This window comes from Neomonachus schauinslandi, chromosome 3, assembly GCF_002201575.2.
Source record: "Neomonachus schauinslandi chromosome 3, ASM220157v2, whole genome shotgun sequence".
NCBI lineage: Eukaryota > Metazoa > Chordata > Mammalia > Carnivora > Phocidae > Neomonachus > Neomonachus schauinslandi.
The window spans coordinates 184539370-184560683 of NC_058405.1; the positions used below are offsets into that span (position 1 = coordinate 184539370).

General features: G+C 35.7%; 2 protein-coding genes across 2 annotated transcripts in view; one reads left to right on the top strand and one right to left on the bottom strand.

The window, feature by feature from the left end:
- Nucleotides 1-21314, top strand: part of PSMD1 (proteasome 26S subunit, non-ATPase 1) — a 91730-nt gene that overhangs the window by 33687 nt on the left and 36729 nt on the right. The window lies entirely within an intron of this gene.
- HTR2B (5-hydroxytryptamine receptor 2B) lies at nucleotides 817-16260 on the bottom strand. Its single transcript, XM_021690381.1, has 3 exons — nucleotides 15912-16260; nucleotides 5958-6158; nucleotides 817-1709 (listed from the first exon to the last, which is right to left on the bottom strand). The coding sequence occupies exons 1-3, from the start codon at nucleotides 16258-16260 to the stop codon at nucleotides 817-819; spliced, it is 1443 nt and encodes a 480-aa protein (XP_021546056.1).

A 21314-nucleotide genomic window follows, 5' to 3' on the forward strand; every position in this document is an offset into this window, starting at 1 on the left:
GAAGTTCAACCAAGTTTTTGGGTCATTATAGTTTAGGTTCCTGGATCGAGATCCTGTGGCTCCAGTTTGCACTTGTTCTTTAAGGAACAAAATTAATTTCAGGTACCCAGGAGTGATTTCATTTGCTTCCTCTCCTTTTCTAAGTTAGACCCACATCTGATGAGTAGATACCTGGTATCAGCCATTTAACAAACAGCTCTGGTTCCGAGATCCTGTTACTTTGTGTGATATCCAACTACTATCCTCCCTACCCCTTCCATCAAGACAAGTTTCTTGATCAAAGCAAAATATTGACTACATTTAACTGAGCCAGACTGTAATGATAGTCTTAGCTTACCTCCAGATGCGATCATTTTATGCACTTACTTTTAGTCTTCTGTTCCTGTCACTGTTGTTCTGTGTTATGCCTTATGTTTTTAAGGCTTTGAAGAACTTAAGGCTTTTTTGTCTTGTTTTATTTCATTCTTAGCACAGCTTTGCTGTTTGCTGTTTAGTTCCTAAAACAAATTCTTACAATGACTCTTTATTTTTAAGACTGAAACTTACTGATTTACTTAATTTTATTTCATTTGAATACCTTAACATTTAGACAGACTGCTGGATTATTTTTGTTTGCAGCTGTACAAAATGATTTTTTTCATGGAGTAGTTTTGTCCAAATAAAGAAAATTATATAATCTTAATAGATAACTCCTTTTTTAAAAAGATGATTTGATACATGACATAAAGTTCTTCTTTATATAATTCTTGGTATATTTATATCTGCTTAATTACCTTATTCATCGTTATATTATTTAGATGAAAACTGACATTCCTTCTATACATAACTGACTTGCTCTTCAGTTTTGTCATCTTCATTTTCTGTGAGGAGAAGTGTATCTAGTAGAATGATTGAGGAAGCCTGAATGTTTGAACTGCGGAGCCTCATTGGGCTCTGGTACATGGCAGGATTAATCCCATTTCGCATTCCATGCTTCATGAAAAACTTAGAGTTCTCTGCCATTGGATTTCGGAAGTAGATATTGCTGGAGCATTTTCTGATAGTTTTCACTGATTTCGTGGCCTGGTAATTGCAGGTGATGTATCGGCCAAATGCATTCCGAAATGTCTTATTGAAGAGGGTGTAGACCAAAGGATTCACCCCTGAGGAAACATAGCCTATCCACACAAATACCTCTAGGAGCATTTTGAGAGTAGTCTGGTTGCAGGAATCACATAAAACTAAAGTTATATTTGTAATAAAAAAGGGGCACCACATAAGCAAAAAGAGAAAAAAAACAATCCCTAGAACCTTGGAGGCTCTCTGCTCATTGGAAATGGTCTGCACGGACTTTTTTCCAACTGTGGACATTCTTCGCCTAAGTATGTTATCACTTGAGTTGGGCAGAGTTTTGTCCTTGTGGGAACCATCCAGCATTGCCACCTTTTCAGGTGATGAGCAAGGTGTTTCATCCCTTTGGAAAACTGTAGACACAGCCAGCCACGTTAGGCGTTGAGGTGGCTTGGTTTTGACCAAGTAAGCTTTCTTCTGTAAAGCATGGATAGTGAGAAAGTAGGTGACAATCATGATTGCCAGAGGTGTGAAGAAAGCAGCCAGTGAGCCAAAGAGCATGAAGTTGCCGAAACGATCCTTTGTCAGCACACAGGTGATATTGCTTGGGTTACTCACATCAGTTTCTAGCCCTCTAATAGGTACTGGAATGGCAATGCCTAAGGAAACAAGATAAGTTGAGTTCATTTTATGACCTTTGACTCTTAGGTCCTTTTAGAGTTTATCTTAGTGACTTTATGTGGTTAGTGGTTCGTGTATTGTCATTCCTAGTACACACAGTGCAGAATCTGTCAAAGCATGTAATTAAAGGTAGATTTAACAAATAGAACCCAAGTAAGCAAACCTGATGTTTTTAAACAGATAGATTAGTGATTTCAAGTTTATAATTTAAGCTTTCCTAAAGCTGTAGTATATCCACGAAATAGAGAATGTCTTCATTTATTCTTCATTTCTCATAATCTTTGTTTGTTGATCTATCCCAGGTTAAGGAAAAGGAGTTCAGAAGAGAATTTGCTTTAACTTTATATGCAATGTAGTTGATTTAAAGCGACTTTAGAGTACTTTCATGCAGTATCTTAATTCTAGATAGATACCTATTATCTTTGAGGCTACACAGTTTCATTTAACAGACATTTTCATTTTTTGAAATTTATGAATGTCTTAATCTTTTCCTCTGATGACTTAGGGAAAGCTAAGGGGAGTTCATTGTTTTTAAAAAATGCTACTTAAATATTTGAGGTCATATGATTCATGAAATTTATTTTCAAGTTGAGAGTTCCTCTAACAGATGTGAAAGAAATGTATCTCATGCTAATTTGCTAATATTTTAAATACCATGAAGTGGGTATTTAAATATGATCTTGCCTCATGAAGTAGCTTATTAGAAAGACAAGTACACAAGTGTTATCGTGAATCCTTTCCCTTTGAAATAGCAGATTCTTAAAAAGAAGTTTGAGTTAACTGATCTTTAGAAACCTCTAGAATCCTTGTGTTTTTTATGAATCTGAAAGTACTTCATCATGTACACCATGTACACAGCCTTTTTATGGTAACTGAAGAGCCCTTGACAAAAATATTTTCCTCAAATCCTTTCTAACAGGGAGGCTACTGCTTTTTCTACTTTTCCTCAACTACACCACCAGAAAGTGGATTCTGTATACTTACTATTCTACACTAGGGTGTGCTGACACCACAGCTTGAGGGCTGAATCTGGCCTGCATTCTGTTTTTGTAAATAAAATTTTATTGGAACACAGCCATCCCCATTTGTTAATAGATTGTCTATGACTGCTTTTACTTTCCTGCTGCAGAGCTGAGTAGTTGTGACAGAAACCATTAGAGCCTGCAAGCCCAAAATATTTACTATCTTGCCCTTTACAGGAAAAGCTGGCTGACCCCTGCTGTACCTTGTTATTTCTAAGTGATTGTTCCACTCTTCTGTCTCCCCAAAACCCTTCCCTTTTGAAGTCTATTTATAATCTGCTTACAGCACTCTGTTCTCCATGCAGGTCATCTACCAACCTCTAGGACATCTGTCCATCTTCCTCAGTAGATTGAGCACCTTGCTAAAGCCTTCCTTTCCACTGCTCCATTGCTCTTACCCTCCATGACTTGATCTCATTGATGGCCCTTCTGACACCTTCATTTTGTATCTGTTGAACTCCACTCTAATTTCTTTTATTATTTTTAAAATTTTATTTCAATTCCAGTGTAGTTAACATACAGCGCTATATTAGTTTCAAGTGTATCAACCCTCATTATTCTTATTTGCACTCCTGAAGGCATCCATAAACCCTCTTAAAGCTGTCCCGTATCTAAAACCATGAACTTTGTGTGATATTTCCCTTTCTTGTCCTGCTACTCTTCATTACTGTGGGACTTCTTTTTACAGTTATCTTGACCTCTAGTCCATTTGTCCTTCTCTATTTTCACATTCCATTAACCTCTTTCAAGGCTCACATTCCCTTCTCAACCAGCTTGGTGGTCAGTAACATAAGTTTTCACTAGTGCTTTTTATACCCTTATCCCCTTATTCTTTCATACCTTACTATTTGCCAGGTCTTACCTAGGATAACTAAGTCCAGAAGAAAGTGAGCTCTTTTCAGCATTTTGCAGAATTTAAAAACTGAACTAACCCTATCATCTGCTTTTTCTTCTACAAAGTTACTAAATTTTCACTGGTCCTACAAAACAAAGTGTGATGAAATGAACACAGCATTGATCTTGGCCTTGGTGCTGAAAAGCTATTAACAGTCTTTAAGCCAACTATTTAAAACCTCTAGGTTTCAGGGTGCCTGGGTGGCTCAGTCGGTTGAGCATCTGCCTTCGGCTCAGGTCATGATCCCAGGGTCCTGGGATTGAGCCCCACATCAGGCTCCCTGCTCAGTGGGGAGCCTCCTCCTCCCACTCCCTCTGCTCTTACCCTCCTGCTCATGCACTCCCTCTCTCTCTCTCAAATAAATAAATCTTTAAAAATTTTTTAAGGGGCGCGTGGGTGGCTCAGTCGTTAAGCGTCTGCCTTCGGCTCAGGTCATGATCTCAGGGTCCTGGGATCAAGCCCCTCATCGGGCTCCCTGCTTGGCGGAGAGTCTGCTTCTCCTTCTCCCACTCCCCCTGCTTGTATTCCCTCTCTCGCTGTCTCTCTCTGTGTGTCAAATAAATAAAATCTTAAAAAAAAAAAATTTTTTTTTAAATAAAACTAGGTTTATTTTCTCTAGGTTTCTTTTCTCATCTATAAAAGGAAAAAGTGAATTTATAAGATCCCTTCCAAAGCTACAAATCTGGAGTCTTCTTTTTATTCTTTTCCACCTGCATACTTAACACTTTGTATTAGTCTAATTTCTTTATTATCTGCCTTCCTTGAATATAAAAGCTCTTTTTTATTTATCTTTGTATTCTTGATATCTAGTATATCATAGGTACTCAACAGAGATTTGATCTGTTTATGGATTCATGTGAACCAGTCTTAATTGGGGTATCCCTTCTAACAGTAGACTATTTATTGGCTTGATCATATTTCATGGTTTCAAATGTTTTAATTCTTCTTAAGGATCATTTCTCCTGTTTTCTCCCTGCCTTTGCCCCATTTCCTCCACCTTACCCCAACACACACATACCTCACACTGTCTCCCCCATCCTCTCCCTTATTGCAGTGAGTTTACTAAAAAGATGTGGGACTTCTGGCATGAGCTACCATAGTTTCCCTCCTTTCCACTTTAAATTTTGGTGACTGTTACCCATTATCTCCCATGCACTTTCTCTAGCTTCTTTTGGGGGACCTTTTCTGCTCTGTCAATCAGCATCTGTCCCCAAAACTAACCTATCTCACTGCTTTCAAACCTGTCCATTCTGAATAGACTTTTCCTTGACCCTAATTTCTTCACAAGCCACAGTAGTAACACTCCTTGCTTTTACCTCCAAACTTTTCAAAAGAGGTTTGACCACATTATTTCAGGAACATAAAGGTCACTTTCACTATCTTGCTTTCTTGCTTTTTTTGCCCAGTTTTTCTTACTCTGATTGGAGAGAGACCATGTCTTTTTCTTGTTTTCCTTTTAGCATTCCAGGTCTCTCCTGATTTTTTTCCTCTTTGATTTTTTCTTTTTGCTAGGAAGAAGTGAATCTGCTAGTCAGACTACTGATGATCATAGTAATTGTTGTGAATCTGTTTTTCTGAATTAACTTACAAGAAGTCTGAATTATTTATGCTGTACTTCATGCTAGGATACTCTTATAGAAGCTATCTTTGAGTATTAAAGATGGGCACAAGGGCATAAGGCAATTTAGAAGAAATAATATTTTCTTCTGTAAATCATTTCTGAATATCACTAGCGTCTCTCTTAAAACCTCTGATTAAACATATATCCAAAACATTTATGTAGACACTTACTGCCTTTATTCTATACACATACTGTCTTCCAAGATGAATTTATGGTCTTTAATACCTGCATACAGAGTGTTTGGGTTTTTTTCTTTTTTCTCTTTTTCTGTTTATCTTCTTGAGTATGACTGAAGATGCATTTTATTTTTTTTGTTACTTTAATATTAATTTCGAGATTCTGCATGCTGCCTAGACCTTAATGATCTGTTGACAAAAACAAAAACTGTTTTCAGACTTAGTCTTCCTGCACGTCAAAATCAAAGCAGGAAGATATCTCAGTAAACATTGTGAAGATGGTTCTTTCTGAGGACATGAACTTTTTGCTTTTTCAGACGTGTTGTTGATAGTGTGGTTTTATATGATGACATGACAAAGAGCTTGTGTTGGTATATCAGTACTATATCAATAGTCTGCCTTGGGCTCTCTTGCTAAGTTTCACAGCCTACCAGGCCTGGTATATTTCTTACCCAAAAGAAACCAAAAGCTACTTATTTATACCGCCCCAAACCCTGACATTCCCCACATACCTATTGAAATTAACCATACCACTGTAATCTTGATGAATGCTGTGGCTCGTGAGTTATATTGATTGGCCTGGATTGGCTTTTTGATGGCTATATAGCGATCCACGGAAATGGCACAGAGATGCATGATGGATGCAGTAGAAAAAAGAACGTCAAGAAATAACCAGGCAGGACATAGAACAAGTGGGAGGGGCCACATAGCCTCTGAAAAGCAAAACAAAAACATATTCTCTTACAAAATGGCAATATTCAATTTGCAGTTCTTTTGTTTTTTAAAGATTTTATTTATTTATTTGATAGAGAGTGAGAGAGACAGCGAGAGAGGGAACACAAGCAGGGGGAGTGGGAGAGGGAGAAGCAGGCTTCCCACCGAGCAGGGAGCCCGATGCGGGGCTTGATCCCAGGACCCTGGGATCATGACCTGAGCTGAAGGCAGGCGCCTAACAACTGAGCCACCCAGGCACCACAATTTGCAGTTTCTTTTTTTTTTTTTTTTTAAAGATTTTTAAAATTTATTTATTTGAGAGAGAGAATGAGATAGAGAGCATGAGAGGAGGGAGGGTCAGAGGGAGAAGCAGACTCCCTGCTGAGCAGAGAGCCTGACGTGGGACTCGATCCCAGGACTCCAGGATCACGACCTGAGCTGAAGGCAGTCGCTTAACCCAACTGAGCCACCCAGGCGCCCTGCAGTTTCTTTTTAAAGTAATACATATTTTTTAACTTTTTGCTATTCATCTGAAATGTTATGAGTTAACCTCCACAAGATGTCTAACTTAAGATAATGGAGTCAATAATATTAAATATATTTCTGTAAATGGTACCTTTTAAATACATTATCTATTTTGTATAAATCACAACACCCTTTTTGAAAATCAGCAGCTTAGCATTTTTAGCATTCATTTGACCGCAGTTGCTCTTTTGTCTGTTCCTTTTGTGATCTTTTAAAAATTTCCACAGTGTTGCAAGTAGAACTTAACCTTGCTAGTCAAATAAAATTAATTTTTAAGCTGCTTTTGTATACAGAGAATATATTTTACCATATAGAGGAAGCAATATAATGTGGCAAAAAGAGTATTAGAATGGGAGTCTCAGTGAAGCCTAGGCTTTGGTTAATTTCTAGCAATAACTAGCAGCATGATCTTTGTTTATAGCAAACTCTCATTTGGTGAAATAATTAAGTGAAATGAGTTGCATTTTCTTTTTGACAGAAGTAGTTCTTATTAAATAAAGTTTGCGGAAGGAATGATTTCAGATTATTCTGAAGAAAAATGGATTGTTATCCTTCCATATTCCATCATCAATTCAGCCACTGGGACTTAATATTTTAAAAAGAAACTGTCAAGGTTAAACATAGTACTTAATTTATGTAACAAACTCTTATAAAAAGCATTTACGCTATACCTCATACAGTCTTAAGCACTTGAGAAATATGGACTTTGAAAGATTTCAGTTTTTGGATATGATACTGAATATCCTACATAGCTTTCCAATAAATTTACTTAGACAAGTATCTATACACATATGGGTTGGTACATTATATAGTATACATACACCCAGTGTATATATATTTGCAGTTCCAAAACACCTAAAATTTATTTTAGGGTTTGCCCTAGAATATTTCAGTTAGAATCCACTTTTCTTTTTCTTTTCTTTTCTTTTATTTATTTGAGAGAAAGAATGAGAGAGAGTGCATGAGAGGGGAGAGGGTCAGAGCGAGAAGCAGACTCTCCACTGAGCAGGGGGCCGAACGGGACTCAATCCCGGGACTCCAGGATCATGACCTGAGCCGAAGGCAGTCGCTTAACCAACCAAGCCACCCAGGCACCCAGAATCCACTTTTCTAACACAGACACACACACACAGACTTTAGACCTTGCTATAAAAGCAAATTACTTCTTTGTAGAACAAATGTCATATATATGAGATTATCTAAATCCTTTTTACAGTTTAATTGTATGTCCGCTGACAAAATATAAACTACTTTTCCTAGTTTTTGCATGATTATCTGACTTTGACAGATAATTGGGATAATTGAAGGAAGACCAAGATACCATTTTAGGATTTCAGAGCACCAAGAAACTCTTCAGTTGTGAACCATTTAAATTCAAGAAGCCTGGGGGTAGAGAGAGGTTAGCATCCCACACCAAAAAAAAATAAAAGACTGTCATTTAGGGAAAGAGTTTTGAGATAGACTTGAATATGTTTTTTTCAAAAGTGTACAAATTAATGTTTGAGGAGCAGTGTTTTAGAAGACTGGGAAACATTGTGTCTTGGGTCTTAAAAGATGCACCTACATTTGTTCGCTGGTGTAGGATAGGCACTCAGAATGGAAGGAATTTATGGGAGACCTCTCAAAATAAATCAAGCATGGCAGAGAAATCTGTCTTGAGAGAGAACCTAATCAGTTAGATTTTTCTCCCTCTTAGTCATAGTTTTCAGATTCTCTGTTAATAAGTAGAAAAGGACTTTGGACAGTGAAAGGCAGCAATGGACCTCAGCTAAGTAAACTAACAGTTCAAGCAGAGTGAAAATAATCACATGTGATTGAGAGTTTTGCAGTGGAAACTACTTGAAATGATGCTACATTCTGATCTGTCTTGATGTTCTACATTTAGGACTGAGTAGAAGATAGAAAAATACTCAAATCTAGAACTGCAACAGGAGATACTGATCATGGTTTTAAACTTGCCTATTTAGCTTTTCTAATTATGGGTTGTATGTTTTTAAATTAAGATCTGGAAAATTCTAGTCATAAATCTAGTAGCCATGAGCAGGAAGCCACAATAGGACTCTCATGTAAAAAGTACAGGTCTTTGGAAAACAGACAATTTGACTCACATATTCCTAATTGTGGGCTAAAAGAGAAAGCTCTTTAGTGCTCCTGTGAAGTCTTGTTAGGCTCACTTTCCAACAGAATGAATTTATTTTATAAACTCCCAATTTTTGGGGGGTGCGTGGGTGGCTTAGTCGGTTAAGTGTCTGCCTTCGGCCCAGGTCATGATCCTGGGATCCTGGGATCGAGCCCTGCATTGGGCTCCCTGCTCAGCGGGGAGCCTCCTTCTCCCTCTCCCCACCCCCCACCCCCGCTCGTGCTCTCTCTCGCTACTTCTCTCTCTCTCAAATAAATAAAATCTTAAAAAAATTAAAATAAACTCCAATTTTGGTACACAAAGTGGATATTAAAATTAATGCAGATTGCTAGAATTTTATTATTTCAGTCAGTACTTAATTGCTAACGTTAGAAATACTGAGGCATGATAGAGAATTTTCTTTAAGGAGACTATGATATGAGGTTTAGGATTAAGAGAGATGGATCTTTATTATTAACCTTTATAATTGAAAGTTTCATGAAGGTATAGTCAATAGGCTTTTTATGAAATGAACATGAAAGTAACATGACTGCATTAAATTAATAGAAATCTCTTATATAAAGCAAAAAGAAAAAGTGTCTTGTCTGTCTAAATAGATTCAGGTAATCTAAGAATTTATACAAATTAAAAACAGTTCTAGACATTCTCAGGTTATAAAGAGACTTTCCCTAGTCCAGATACTTTCATTTCTAAAATTGTCTTTTCAATTAGTATTAATATGATAGGCTTAAGGTCAGAAAATTTCTTACTATTTAGAATAACTAAAAAAGGTTAAGTTAGTTTGGTGTGGGGTAGATTAACTATTCCAAAACTTTATATGTTATTTTTATTAGGAGTTTTAATTCATTTTAAAGATTTATAATTTAATTTGTTATAATGTATTATGTCCAGCTTATTTCCATAAGAACTTACTATACTATTTCAAATGGAGCAGTTATAGATTTATATAAAAAGAAAAGTATATGAGTCAATATAAAGGAAATAAGTTATCGGGTACTTGAACTAAATTAATTACTGCTATTCTGGGGCTCTAAATTTGTCTTTTTCATAAAAGCTAAGACAGAAGAAGGAAAATTTTTAAATTATATACTATTTGTTATCTCACAAAAAGTGCACAAAACTTCTTTGAAAAACCTACCTCTTCCCCCACCTGCTCCCAAATTAATCTTAAAGAGGAATTTAATTTCAATAAGGTTTGAATAATATTACTTCTGTGGATGCCTGAAATAATTACAGATTGGTAATTATAGGAGCAAAACAAATCTTGTGAGTTGTGGATTATAGATAGTTCATTATTTATCTAAAAATATTAATAGCACAAATATTTTGTTGCTTAAAATGAAGACTTGCATGCTTCAAATACCACCATACATAAGGGGTGGTAGAATTGCCATTCAGTTACATCAGTTTCTATTTGTCTCCAGACAAGGGTCAACAACTTCATAGACAGGGGCCTGCCTAGGTCTAATATCTTGCTCAGAAAAGAGATCTGGCGATCATCTCAAAGATTTGTACAAGTATTTTTTAAGACCCAAGTGTTCTGTATCATTTAATATGAAATATAACTTTTAAAAAATATTGGGTTCTGCCTTGTCCCTAGAGAAAACTCTATGGCTGTCTTGTTACATAGAGTTATTTAAGTTGTAATTGTTGGCTGTTTGTCAAATATGACCGTTTTGGCTGACATAATTTCTCATTTCATTTGAGAAAGCAGTGTAAAAGAGTAAGTTAAGACTGAATTCTAGAGTCCGTTCTCGGGGGTTCAAATCACGTCTCTGCCATTTATTTATTCCTCTGTCCTCTCTTGTAAAATGGGGATAATGATGATGATACCAGTTTTATAGGATTGCTTTGAAGATTAAATGCAGTAATACACGTAAAGTGTTTAGAACAATGTCTGGCATAGAGAAAGCACTCAATAAATGTTAGTTCTTATTACTATTACTGTTTGACAGAAACTAGCCAACTAGCCTACCCATTAAAACACTCTTACTTAGAAATGTTAAGTCATATCATCACTGTAAAATCAGTATGTTTGTCCTCTTGCCTGCTGTAGCAAGAGTGCATGTATCCAGTTGAACTTAAAGCTTTTTTTTAAAAGGCATGAGAATGTGTTAAAATTTGTCATGAAAGTATGTATGCCTTTTACTCTCTCTCTATATTTATAGGTGTATATATATATATATATATAAATAGCAAACATAAATAACCTGTATGCATTGCCATGCTGCTATTTATTTATTTATTTTGTTTTCTTTTTAACCGGTATAAAAACCTGAGTTTTTAAACCAGAAACTCCATTTCTTGGTGAGATGGACTCATTTGATCTGAAACCTGCTTACTGTTTCGGAAAGTTTTTAGTTTGGAAAGCTGAGTTATATGATTAATTCAGAAAAATAATTAAAATAAATCTATAGGGCGCCTGGGTGGCTCAGTTGGTTAAGCGACTGCCTTCAGCTCAGGTCATGATCCCAGGGTCCTGGGATCGAGTCCCGCATCGGGCTCCCTGCTCTGCGGGGAGCCTGCTTCTCCCTCTCCCACTCCCCCTGCTTGTGTTCCCTCTCTCGCTGTGTCTCTCTCTGTCAAATAAATAAATAAAATCTTTAAAAAAAAAAAATAAATAAAATAAAATAAATCTATAAATCTGAGATATAAGATATTTGCCTTTTGAGGATTTTAAATGACTGTATTTTAAAAGCTATCCCTAGAGGACTGTGCCTGTAGAGTTTACCAACGTAAATAGTTCATGAGTATACTGGAGTAGGACAGATCTAAATAGCCTAATATCCAAAAAGGACATGGTTCTCAAAGTACCCATTTTTTATTCTCAGAAAATGTTTCTATCTTTATCTTTCAGAAAAGAAAGACATAGACCAGTGCTTCAATTTTTATTATGAAGCTTCTGTTTTGTTTTTGTTGTCATTTTCCCACTACATTTTGAACATATAAGATATTCTGGGATTAGATGTCTAATATGATAGTGTTTTAAATGTTTCAAGTGATTTAACACTTACAAAATTTTTTTCTGGGTTTTTTAAATTTCCGCTTTCCAAAAAGAAATGCCTTTAATTGCTTTTCTCCCTCATTTAAGAATTGGGTAGAGCAGCATTTCACTGCATAAATAACTGATTTTCTTTTTCTTTTACTGCTGTATATCTGTTTCATCTCTGGTCAGACTCACATCTAAACTAAATCACATATTTAAATATAAACTCTTCTCATACTCTGCTAATACTTGCCAGTTATTGGTGCTTGTAATGTGCTGGGCCTTAGTTGACCATTTCACAAGATACCTGCAATGTAAGATTTAGCATATCCATTTTACATTTTACAGACTAGGTGATTAAACTGATGTGTTAAGTGACTTGCCTAAACCAACACAGGAGATCCAGGATTCAATGCCTTGGGTGTCTTGCTTCAGATACCTATCTTTCAGCCATTTTATTTTATACACCCTCTTCCAGCTGTACCACAGATACTGTTTCAACTTTAATTGTGAGACAATTATAACTTAAGTTATAAATAAAACAATAATGACCAATGAATGACCAAATACTGTATTTTCTCCTTTACATTTTTAATCACTTATTTAATGAGAAAAAGTTCAGAGAAGTTCTTAAAATGTGAACATCCTGTCTTTTTTATATTGGCATATGATGTTCTATTTTCCTTTGCATCCTACTCAAGTATTTCTAAATGCCTTCTTAGTAGGCATTTTCAAGCCTTATGTTATAAGCTACTAACTTACGATTGTGGATTTTGGGAATTACACACAAGACAGTCAAAACTAGACCCACAAAGCAAAGGTTAAGTCTTGTGCTCCCAGAGTGGAAGAAGTGGCAGAAAAATTGACATAGGTATCACAGTTCATTTGAGAGACACGTTAGGCCAGTCATCATAATCTTGATAAAATGGAAATTCTGTTAAAAAAAAAGCAAACAATATTATATAAATCATTGGTTGAATAACATACTCCTCAGCATAAGTCAGTTTTAAAGTTTCACTGCTCTCCTTTTTTTAAAACTTAATTTTATTAGAACATTAACTAATATAGTTTCTTTTGTTACTTTCATTAAATTTCCCTGAGATACTCATACCACTCAGTGGTAGTTAATTTTTTATGTTTACAGAATCAGGGACACTTGTTTGTACAGACTTCCGAAGTTTGGAAGATTATTCCTATAATGAGAGAAAAATACACAAAATCTACTCCTGCCTTTAAAGTTATCAGAAATTCTTATAAATGCATTAATTTAGAAAGTCTTTGTATTTGTTAACATGTGAAGGGCTATAAAAATCTTAGGATTTGAAGTCAGGTCCCAATTTATAATATGTGCAGTTTCCAATTTATGAATGCATCTTTTTGAAGCTTTTTGGAGGGCAGAGCATGCATTTTCTCATACACTTTCTCATAGAAATAGAATAATTTTTTTTTGTTTTTTTGGGTTTTTTTTTTTAAAGATTTTATTTATTTGACAGAGAGAGACACAGCGAGAGAGGGAACACAAGCAGGGGGAGCGGGAGAGGGAGAAGCAGGCTTCCCACCGAGCAGGGAGCCCGATGCGGGGCTCGATCCCAGGACCCTGGGATCATGACCTGAGCCGAAGGCAGACGCTCAACGTCTGAGCCACCCAGGCGCCCCTAGAATAATGTTTTTAGTAATGAATTTAAAGCAATAATTTTTAAATAGTCTTTAAGTTCCCAGGTTAGTTTATTTTTTAAAAATCTAACCCCGCTATAGAGCTTAATTACTGATAGTAAAAGTGTTTGGGACTATGAAAGATTTTATTTTATAATTAAAAATTAACAAGCATTTGAAAAAATGAAATGTAGTTAAAATATACATCATAATTATTTAGGACATAAATAGGAAGACATTCCATATATTTTATGTTAAAATATGTTGGGTTTTCTGCTAACATTTATTGCCAAGAATATCTTGGGCCCCCAAAATTTAAATATAAGCTTGGTTGTCAGCTGCAGATACTACTAGTTTCCTGTGAACTACATGGAATTATCTTTCTTATCTGTTTTGGTGTTTTATCAGGTCGCTTTAATACTGTGGAACTTAGCTTTTAAAGATTCTATAACTATTTAGCTGATAATTTGAGTATCTACCACAGTAATTTGCATATAGTAGATGTTTGATATGGACTCAGTTCTGTGTAACTCATTCAGTCTCATTTATTCAAAATAATATATCAATTAAATTTTATGGTAGTGTAAGATGAACATTGTAACATTTTCTGTATGTCTAGCAAAAGCATAATTTAAAGAGTGATTTTACAGTTAAATTACTACTGTGTGTGTGGAGATAAGAGCCTTGAATCAAATATCGTAGTCTTTACCAAATATACATAAATGTTTCTACATAATCCTCATTTACTTGATTTCTTTTAAACTTTATTCGGAATTAAGATCCTTTAGGTTCTCCTTTAGAGTAAGATTCCTTAATTACTTTCCACGGTTACATGTTGTACTAAAATATTCAAAAGGTTACCAATTTATAAAAGAAGGGGATAGATAGATATAATTAATGATTAGAGAGTCCATTAAAGCAGTAGAACCTTATTACTGCTTGCCCTGCTATAGAATTTAAAGCCTCAGTTAGATATTAATTTAGAATGGAAAGTTTCAGGCTGTCACCATCTGATATTTGGGGGATCAAATACTTAATGTTAGATATCTTTTTATAATTACTTAAAAATGTAACATTTAAACCTAAATGTAATAGTTTAAATTGGAGTTTTTATCCCCCTTCTAATACATATTCTAGTTAAATAAACTTTACTTCTATAACCCAAAATATTTTTATCCTCACCATATAAACATAATATCAAGAAGCCCTATCTGCTGCAAATAATCATTTTTCTTAAGCAGTTAATGAGTGGAATATCAATTTATGCCAAGCACTGAATAAGGTAAGTATCCTCTTAATGCTGATCTTAGAAACCCTAATAACTTATCAGCAGAATTATTTGTATTTACCCAAATTCTATAACTAGAGATGATACACACAGATGAAAACTATTTCATTTTAATATTATCTTTTTTAGTATAACAAACTAATATTTTAATATCAAGCTACATTATTATTATAATAACTCAGGTTTTGGTCACCTGTTTTAATAGTTTATTTTTAATAAATTTTTAATATTTTATTTTAAGTCAGATTTTTCTTACATGTATCAAGGACATGGATGGTTAGAAATCATAAAAATTAAACAGATGAATCATTTCTTAGGACACTGTGAGCCAGACCATTTCTTTTAGCAACTAACTAAACATAGTATTTTCTTAACATGACACGTGTAAGAATTATGTTTAAGGCTAAAGTACACAAACGATAAAGAAATATAACAAGAATTTTTAGAACAGTTCCAATTTTAAATTGGTGTTTAATGATTCAAATTGGAATTGAGTGATTCGAAGATTTTTTTTTTTTTTTTAAGATTTTATTTATTTATTTGACAGAGAGAGAGATAGCGAGAGCAGGAACACAAGCAGGGGGAGTGGGAGAGGGAGAAGCAGGCTTCCCGCCGAGCAGGGAGCCCGATGTGGGACTCGATCCCAGGACCCTGGGATCATGACCTGAGCCGAAGGCAGACGCTTAACGACTGAGCCACCCAGGCGCCCCTGATTCGAAGATTTTATCATTAATAAATAACTCAGCACATAACTAACTGTCACAGAAGTATCCTAGCTGTTGCCTTGTCGAGGGAAAAAAGTGTTTATAATGGGAAAGTTAAAGTATAGGTCTGTTCTTCACTATAATTTTTAGGTGATGAATGCAGAATCTATGAATATTGCTAACTTGGATGACTTTTATTAGATGGCTGGGGAAGGAGTAGAATTGTTTCTTGGATGAGTTTTATTAGATGGCTGGGGAAGGAGTAGAATTGTTTCTAAGAAATTATTTTTTGCTCTTTAAGCCTTTATCAACCATAGAAAATGATGGAAATGAGAGACTGTTTACTCACTGTATCTTTAAATGGTCCAAGTCCATCTTTAAAGACTGAATATCCATTTCTCTGATAGTATATCATAGTTCTGTGGTTTGATGCCAGGAACAAAGTGAAATACTTACCAAACATTATTGTCAAGAGGGCAATCGGCATCACAAACAACCCAACCAGCAAATCAGCCACTGCCAGAGACATTAGAAAATAATTGGTAGCATACTGCAGCTTTTTCTCCAGTGAAACAGCCAGAATAACCAGGACGTTCCCACCAATTGTGGGTATTATCACCATGAGTATCAGAAGAGCTGCCCAGCGCGGTTTATTTCCCTGTTGCTCACCAATCTGTTTCATTTCCTCTGGTATCGATTCTGTCTGTAATCCCGACCAGTTAGCAGAGATTAAGTGATGAAAGGAGCTCTGCAAAATGTGCTCAGGAATTGTGCTCTGTTCTGATATTTTATAAGAGAAGGCCATTCGCTGTTTTTGTGTAATGTGATCCAATTCTGGACAATGGTCAGCATGGTCAGTAGCTAAGCTGGTCATCTGCTTTTTAAAGGCATTGTACCCAGGCCAAACACTCAAAGCCAAAGTTGACTCCTTCCTTTAAAAACATTTTTCGGGTTCTCGAAAATAAGAGTGTACAAGCTTCTGTCCATTTCTGAAGGTAAGGCCCAAGGGTTTAGTCTTCTGCAGAGGCTCAGGTTTCGGAAGGCTTAGTGAAAGAAACTGATAGCTGTGAAAGAAAGACTGTTCATTAGTTTCTCTCTCCTTTCTCTCTCTCTGCTGTAGCATTAGACTCGTGTTTGAATTTGAATGCCAATGAATTCCAAGAGTTCCTCCTAGATATAAAATATGTAGATTGCATGATTTTGTTATTTTCAAAAAACAGATAAAACTCTTAAACTTTGTAGCGCTTCCCATCTCAATAGGTCTCTTATGCATTTGTGACAATGCAGCCTATTTCCACAATCATGTTCCTTATATGCCTCAGGTTACGAAACAGGAGATACATTAATTTTTTCAGTGGTTATTTAAAAAAAGAGGCTAGATGTTTCCTGACCCTTGAATGTCTTTTTACCTTTACCTTAGAATATGTACAGAAGAATAGAAACATCAAAGCACTAAGTAGTTCTGAATAGAACTTTCTGGTACACACTGGTTACCCACCTACAAATTCTTCAGGCCCACCTAAGGTCCAAATAAATGATTTACCAGCTAGGAATCCTTATTTGTAATTGGGTTTTATCTGATCAGGTTTATCTTAATACTGACATAACTGCCATTTTTATGCAACATTTTAAAACTCCTTTAGTTTGAGAGAAGGAAAAAATAGGTATTAGTAGGATCCAAATAATTGTTTTTAATAATGTCATCTTTCACAGAAAGCCTATTACTGCCAGAAATATTTTCCAAATTCATCATTTTATGCCAAATTTGAAACAGTTCTCTTTTTGTTTTAAGTAGTCATTTTTTTCCTTAACCTCCCCATTTTCCTCGGGAAGGAGGATAAGCTAAGAGGAAGGTTAAACCATTTATTCATAAAATCTGTAAATCCTGGGGCGCCTGGGTGGCTCAGATGGTTAAGCGTCTGCCTTCGGCTCAGGTCAAAGGGATTGAGCCCTGAGTCAGGGCCCCCTGCTCAGCAGGGAGCCTGCTTCTCCCTCTCCTCCCCACTTGTGCGCTCTGTCTCTCTCCCTCTCAAATAAATAAAATCTGTAAATCCTTCATTAAATACCTCTCTTGTAATGGTAAAATTTTCATTTTGGTTTTTAAGCCACTGAATAGAAATGAAAGATATGGTAGCAGTTTTTTTGAAGAAAGGAAAAAAATCTTTAGATTAATTCTATATTTATTTGTAAAATACTTACCTTTTCTTGTTAATCTCCCAAGCATGTCATCTGATCTGCTCGGTAGACCTGCTTGCTGCTCTGACTGAAGTCCTCCCATTGACTTACTCAGAGCCTCCGGCACTGGTGCTTGAAAGCAATGAAACAAATGTGTTGTATGGCTGCAAGCATGCCAAGGAGGTTATTTCCTCTTTGATACATTCATTTTTAGAAAGTAGCAGCATTCATTATAATTCATAAAACCACCAGTTGAATATGTTGAACCAGTTCATGACCCTGTTCATGTTGTATTCTGAAGAGCTCTCTTTGATATTTGAGGGACTGAAATAAACTGTCATTTTATCTTAAGATAGTTTTGTTTTGGATTACAACTGAGCTGTTTTTACCATTTGAAAAAAAATAAGATCTAGTCTAGAGATTCTAGAGCTTTCATTCTGTGAAGAGTGTGCCCTGTGAGCCTTACAGTGATTTCCAGAGTTCTAATTTCAGAACAGGATTCTTACTCAGCTTTTATGTGTTTGCTGTGGAACACAATTAATTCTCTCTGGTTGCAACCTTATATAGAAGAGCACAGAAAGGTCTGAATTCTACGTGTATGCATAGGTTTTAGCAGAAACTTTCATTGCTCGTTTTTAAACAGATGGCTTTGGGGGGATTGGTTCATTGGCAGTTTTCTTTTTTTTTTCCCCACAGATATATTGGAGAAAGTATACAGTATGTAATGAAAATATATTTCTGGGGCGCCTGGGTGGCTCAGTTGGTTAAGCAACTGCCTTCAGCTCAGGTCATGATCCTGGAGTCCTAGGATTGAGTCCCGCATCGGGCTCCCTGCTCGGCAGGGAGTCTGCTTCTCCCTCTGACCCTCCCCCCTCTCGTGCTCTCTCTCTCTCATTCTCTCTCTCAAATAAATAAAATCTTTAAAAAAAAATATATATATATTTCTGCCTTATTTCAGAAAATTGGTGTAAAAAATTTAACAGCTATGCTATCTAAGTTTTTTCTAGACTGTAAGACTAGCTTAGCATTAGAACTTCAGCATTCTCAAAGTTTCCTTTTTAAAAGATCATCATAGATCACCCATTTTTAAAGTATTTAATTCTAGGTCAGCAATAACATTTGTGCCCTTTTTCTGTTTCAAATTTATATTCCTTAGCTTATGTGAAAGTTACTGGAAAATACTTGGTTCATTTCAGTTCTGTTGAGCACTTCAGATATCATTCAGTATTTGCTTTTTATTTTTAACTCAAAATTCAGTATTTTAGAAAAAATATTTGCTGTAAATTTTGGGTGAAAACATATAATTTTTTTTTAATTTAAAAAAATTTTTTTTTAAAGATTTTATTTATTTGAGAGAGAGAATGAGATAGAGAGCATGAGAGGGGGGAGGGTCAGAGAGAGAAGCAGACTCCCTGCTGAGCAGGGAGCCCGACGTGGGACTCGATCCCGGGACTCCAGGATCATGACCTGAGCCGAAGGCAGTCGCTTAACCAAGTGAGCCACCCAGGCACCCGGGTGAAAACATATAATACTCAAGAGCAATCAAGTGGATTTTAATGTGCCAGGATTCTCTTCAGGAATATAGAAATATTCTGAAATACTGCTTTGTTGTGAATCACAATTTAGCACCTGTACTTACGCAGGTAGATAGGAGTCTGCAAAACAAATAATGTCAGATTGAAAGTAGTACCAGTATATTCAATGAATATATGGATTTGTGTTTATAGATTTTTAAAAAAATTAAATATTCATGGAATATATTATAAAAATGCCAACCATTATTACTGTTATAAACTTTGCCAATACTAACCCTCTCTGCCACGTTCACTTTTTTTTTTTAAAGATTTTATTTATTTGAGAGAGAGAGAGCGAGTGAGCATGAGAAGGGGGAGGGGCAGAGGGAGAGTGAGAAGCAGGCTCCCGCTAACAAGGAGCCCGATGCGGGGCTCGATCCCAGGACCCCAAGATCATGACCTGAGCTGCAGGCAGACGCTTAACCGACTGAGCCATGCAGGCGCCCCTCACTTACTTTTTTTTGTAGTTAAAACTAGTGGTTGGATTATTTTTGTTTTTCTATTTTTAAATTAGTTTAATGGTTAAGGAACACAACTAGTTAAAACTACTTATTTGGCAACTTTGTGCTATGGCTGGGTGGTGGACATTGGGGAGGGTATGTGCTATAGTGAGCGCTGTGTATTGTGTAAGACTGATGAATCACAGACATGTACCCCTGAAACAAATAATACATTATATGTTAATAATTTTTAAAAAATTCGGGCGCCTGGGTGGCTCAGTTGGTTAAGCGACTGCCTTCAGCTCAGGTCATGATCCTGGAGTCCCGGGATAGAGTCCCGCATCGGGCTCCCTGCTGGGCAGGGAGTCTGCTTCTCCCTCTGACCCTCCCCACTCTCATGTGCTCTCTCTCATTCTCTCTCTGTCAAATAAATAAATAAAATCTTTTAAAAAAAAATAATAATTTTTAAAAAATTAAAAAAGCATAGCTGAGAATCAGAAAGAAAGCAAAATAATAAGAAATATATGAAAGAGTAGACAAGTCTTTCAGTTGCAAATAACTAAACTATGCTGTAAAAACCTCATGCACGTTAGATGGAAGGCAGCCTGTAAGTCCCCACTCCAAATCTCTTTACACTCACTCACAGAAACATGTCTTTCTCCCCTCTTTAATAAAAATACCATTTGCACATGGTGGTAAATCTAAATAGTACAAAAGAATGTTTAGTGATAAATTCACTTTGAGACGGTTTTAACAAACACATTTCCCTGTTTACTCCAGAGCAGATAACAAATTAACAGGTGGACAAACACTTTGATAATAGCAAACAGGGTGCACAGAAGAAACAGGAAGTAAAAAGTATAGACATGTAGGTTTACTCAGAATAGAGGCTTGTAGCTCTTCTATAACCCAGGCCTTCACAATTTTATGTGGTATAATAATTGATACCAGAGTGATGACTTCCACATATTTAAGAAAAGAGTAAATAATTTTTATTTGGCTCTGTTTTGGATGGCAGGAATGCATGAAATGCATTTTTAAAAAGATTGCCATCCAAAATGATAAATATATAAAAATATGATTCTTAATATTAGTAGAATTAAATTTCAAATATCTGGAAACTTCATTTGTGTGAAATATCTCATTTACCAAGAACTCCAGATAAATTCTTACTAAAGTAGCTTAAAGTTCAGACTCAGACTCTAATCTGACCATAACCAAAAAACTTAATTCATGTATTTTTCCCAAAATAATGAATTTTGTCCCTGATGCCTTTTTAATTTATTAGACAGATTCTGTCTTTGACTTAAAAGGGCAGTCTAATTTATAGGCCTAAGAAGACAAATATCAACCAAGAACACTTTTTGCCTCTCAGTCATAATTATCTATGAAACACTAGCCATTAAGGAATTTTTGGCAATATAGGGATTGTGTCCAGTACATATTCATTTATTTGTGAAGTATTCATTGAGTTCATTTGCTCGTGGCAATATAGTGATGAACAAGATAAACATTTTCTGCCCTTGTGTAATTTATCTCATGGGTGGATACAAGCAAGTATATTGATCATTATAATACAGACATGGTATAGCTCACTTTAACAGGTCCCACAGCTCAGCTCAAATATTTTTTGGCTTTTTTTTTTTTTTCATTCCTTTCTTACTCATTTT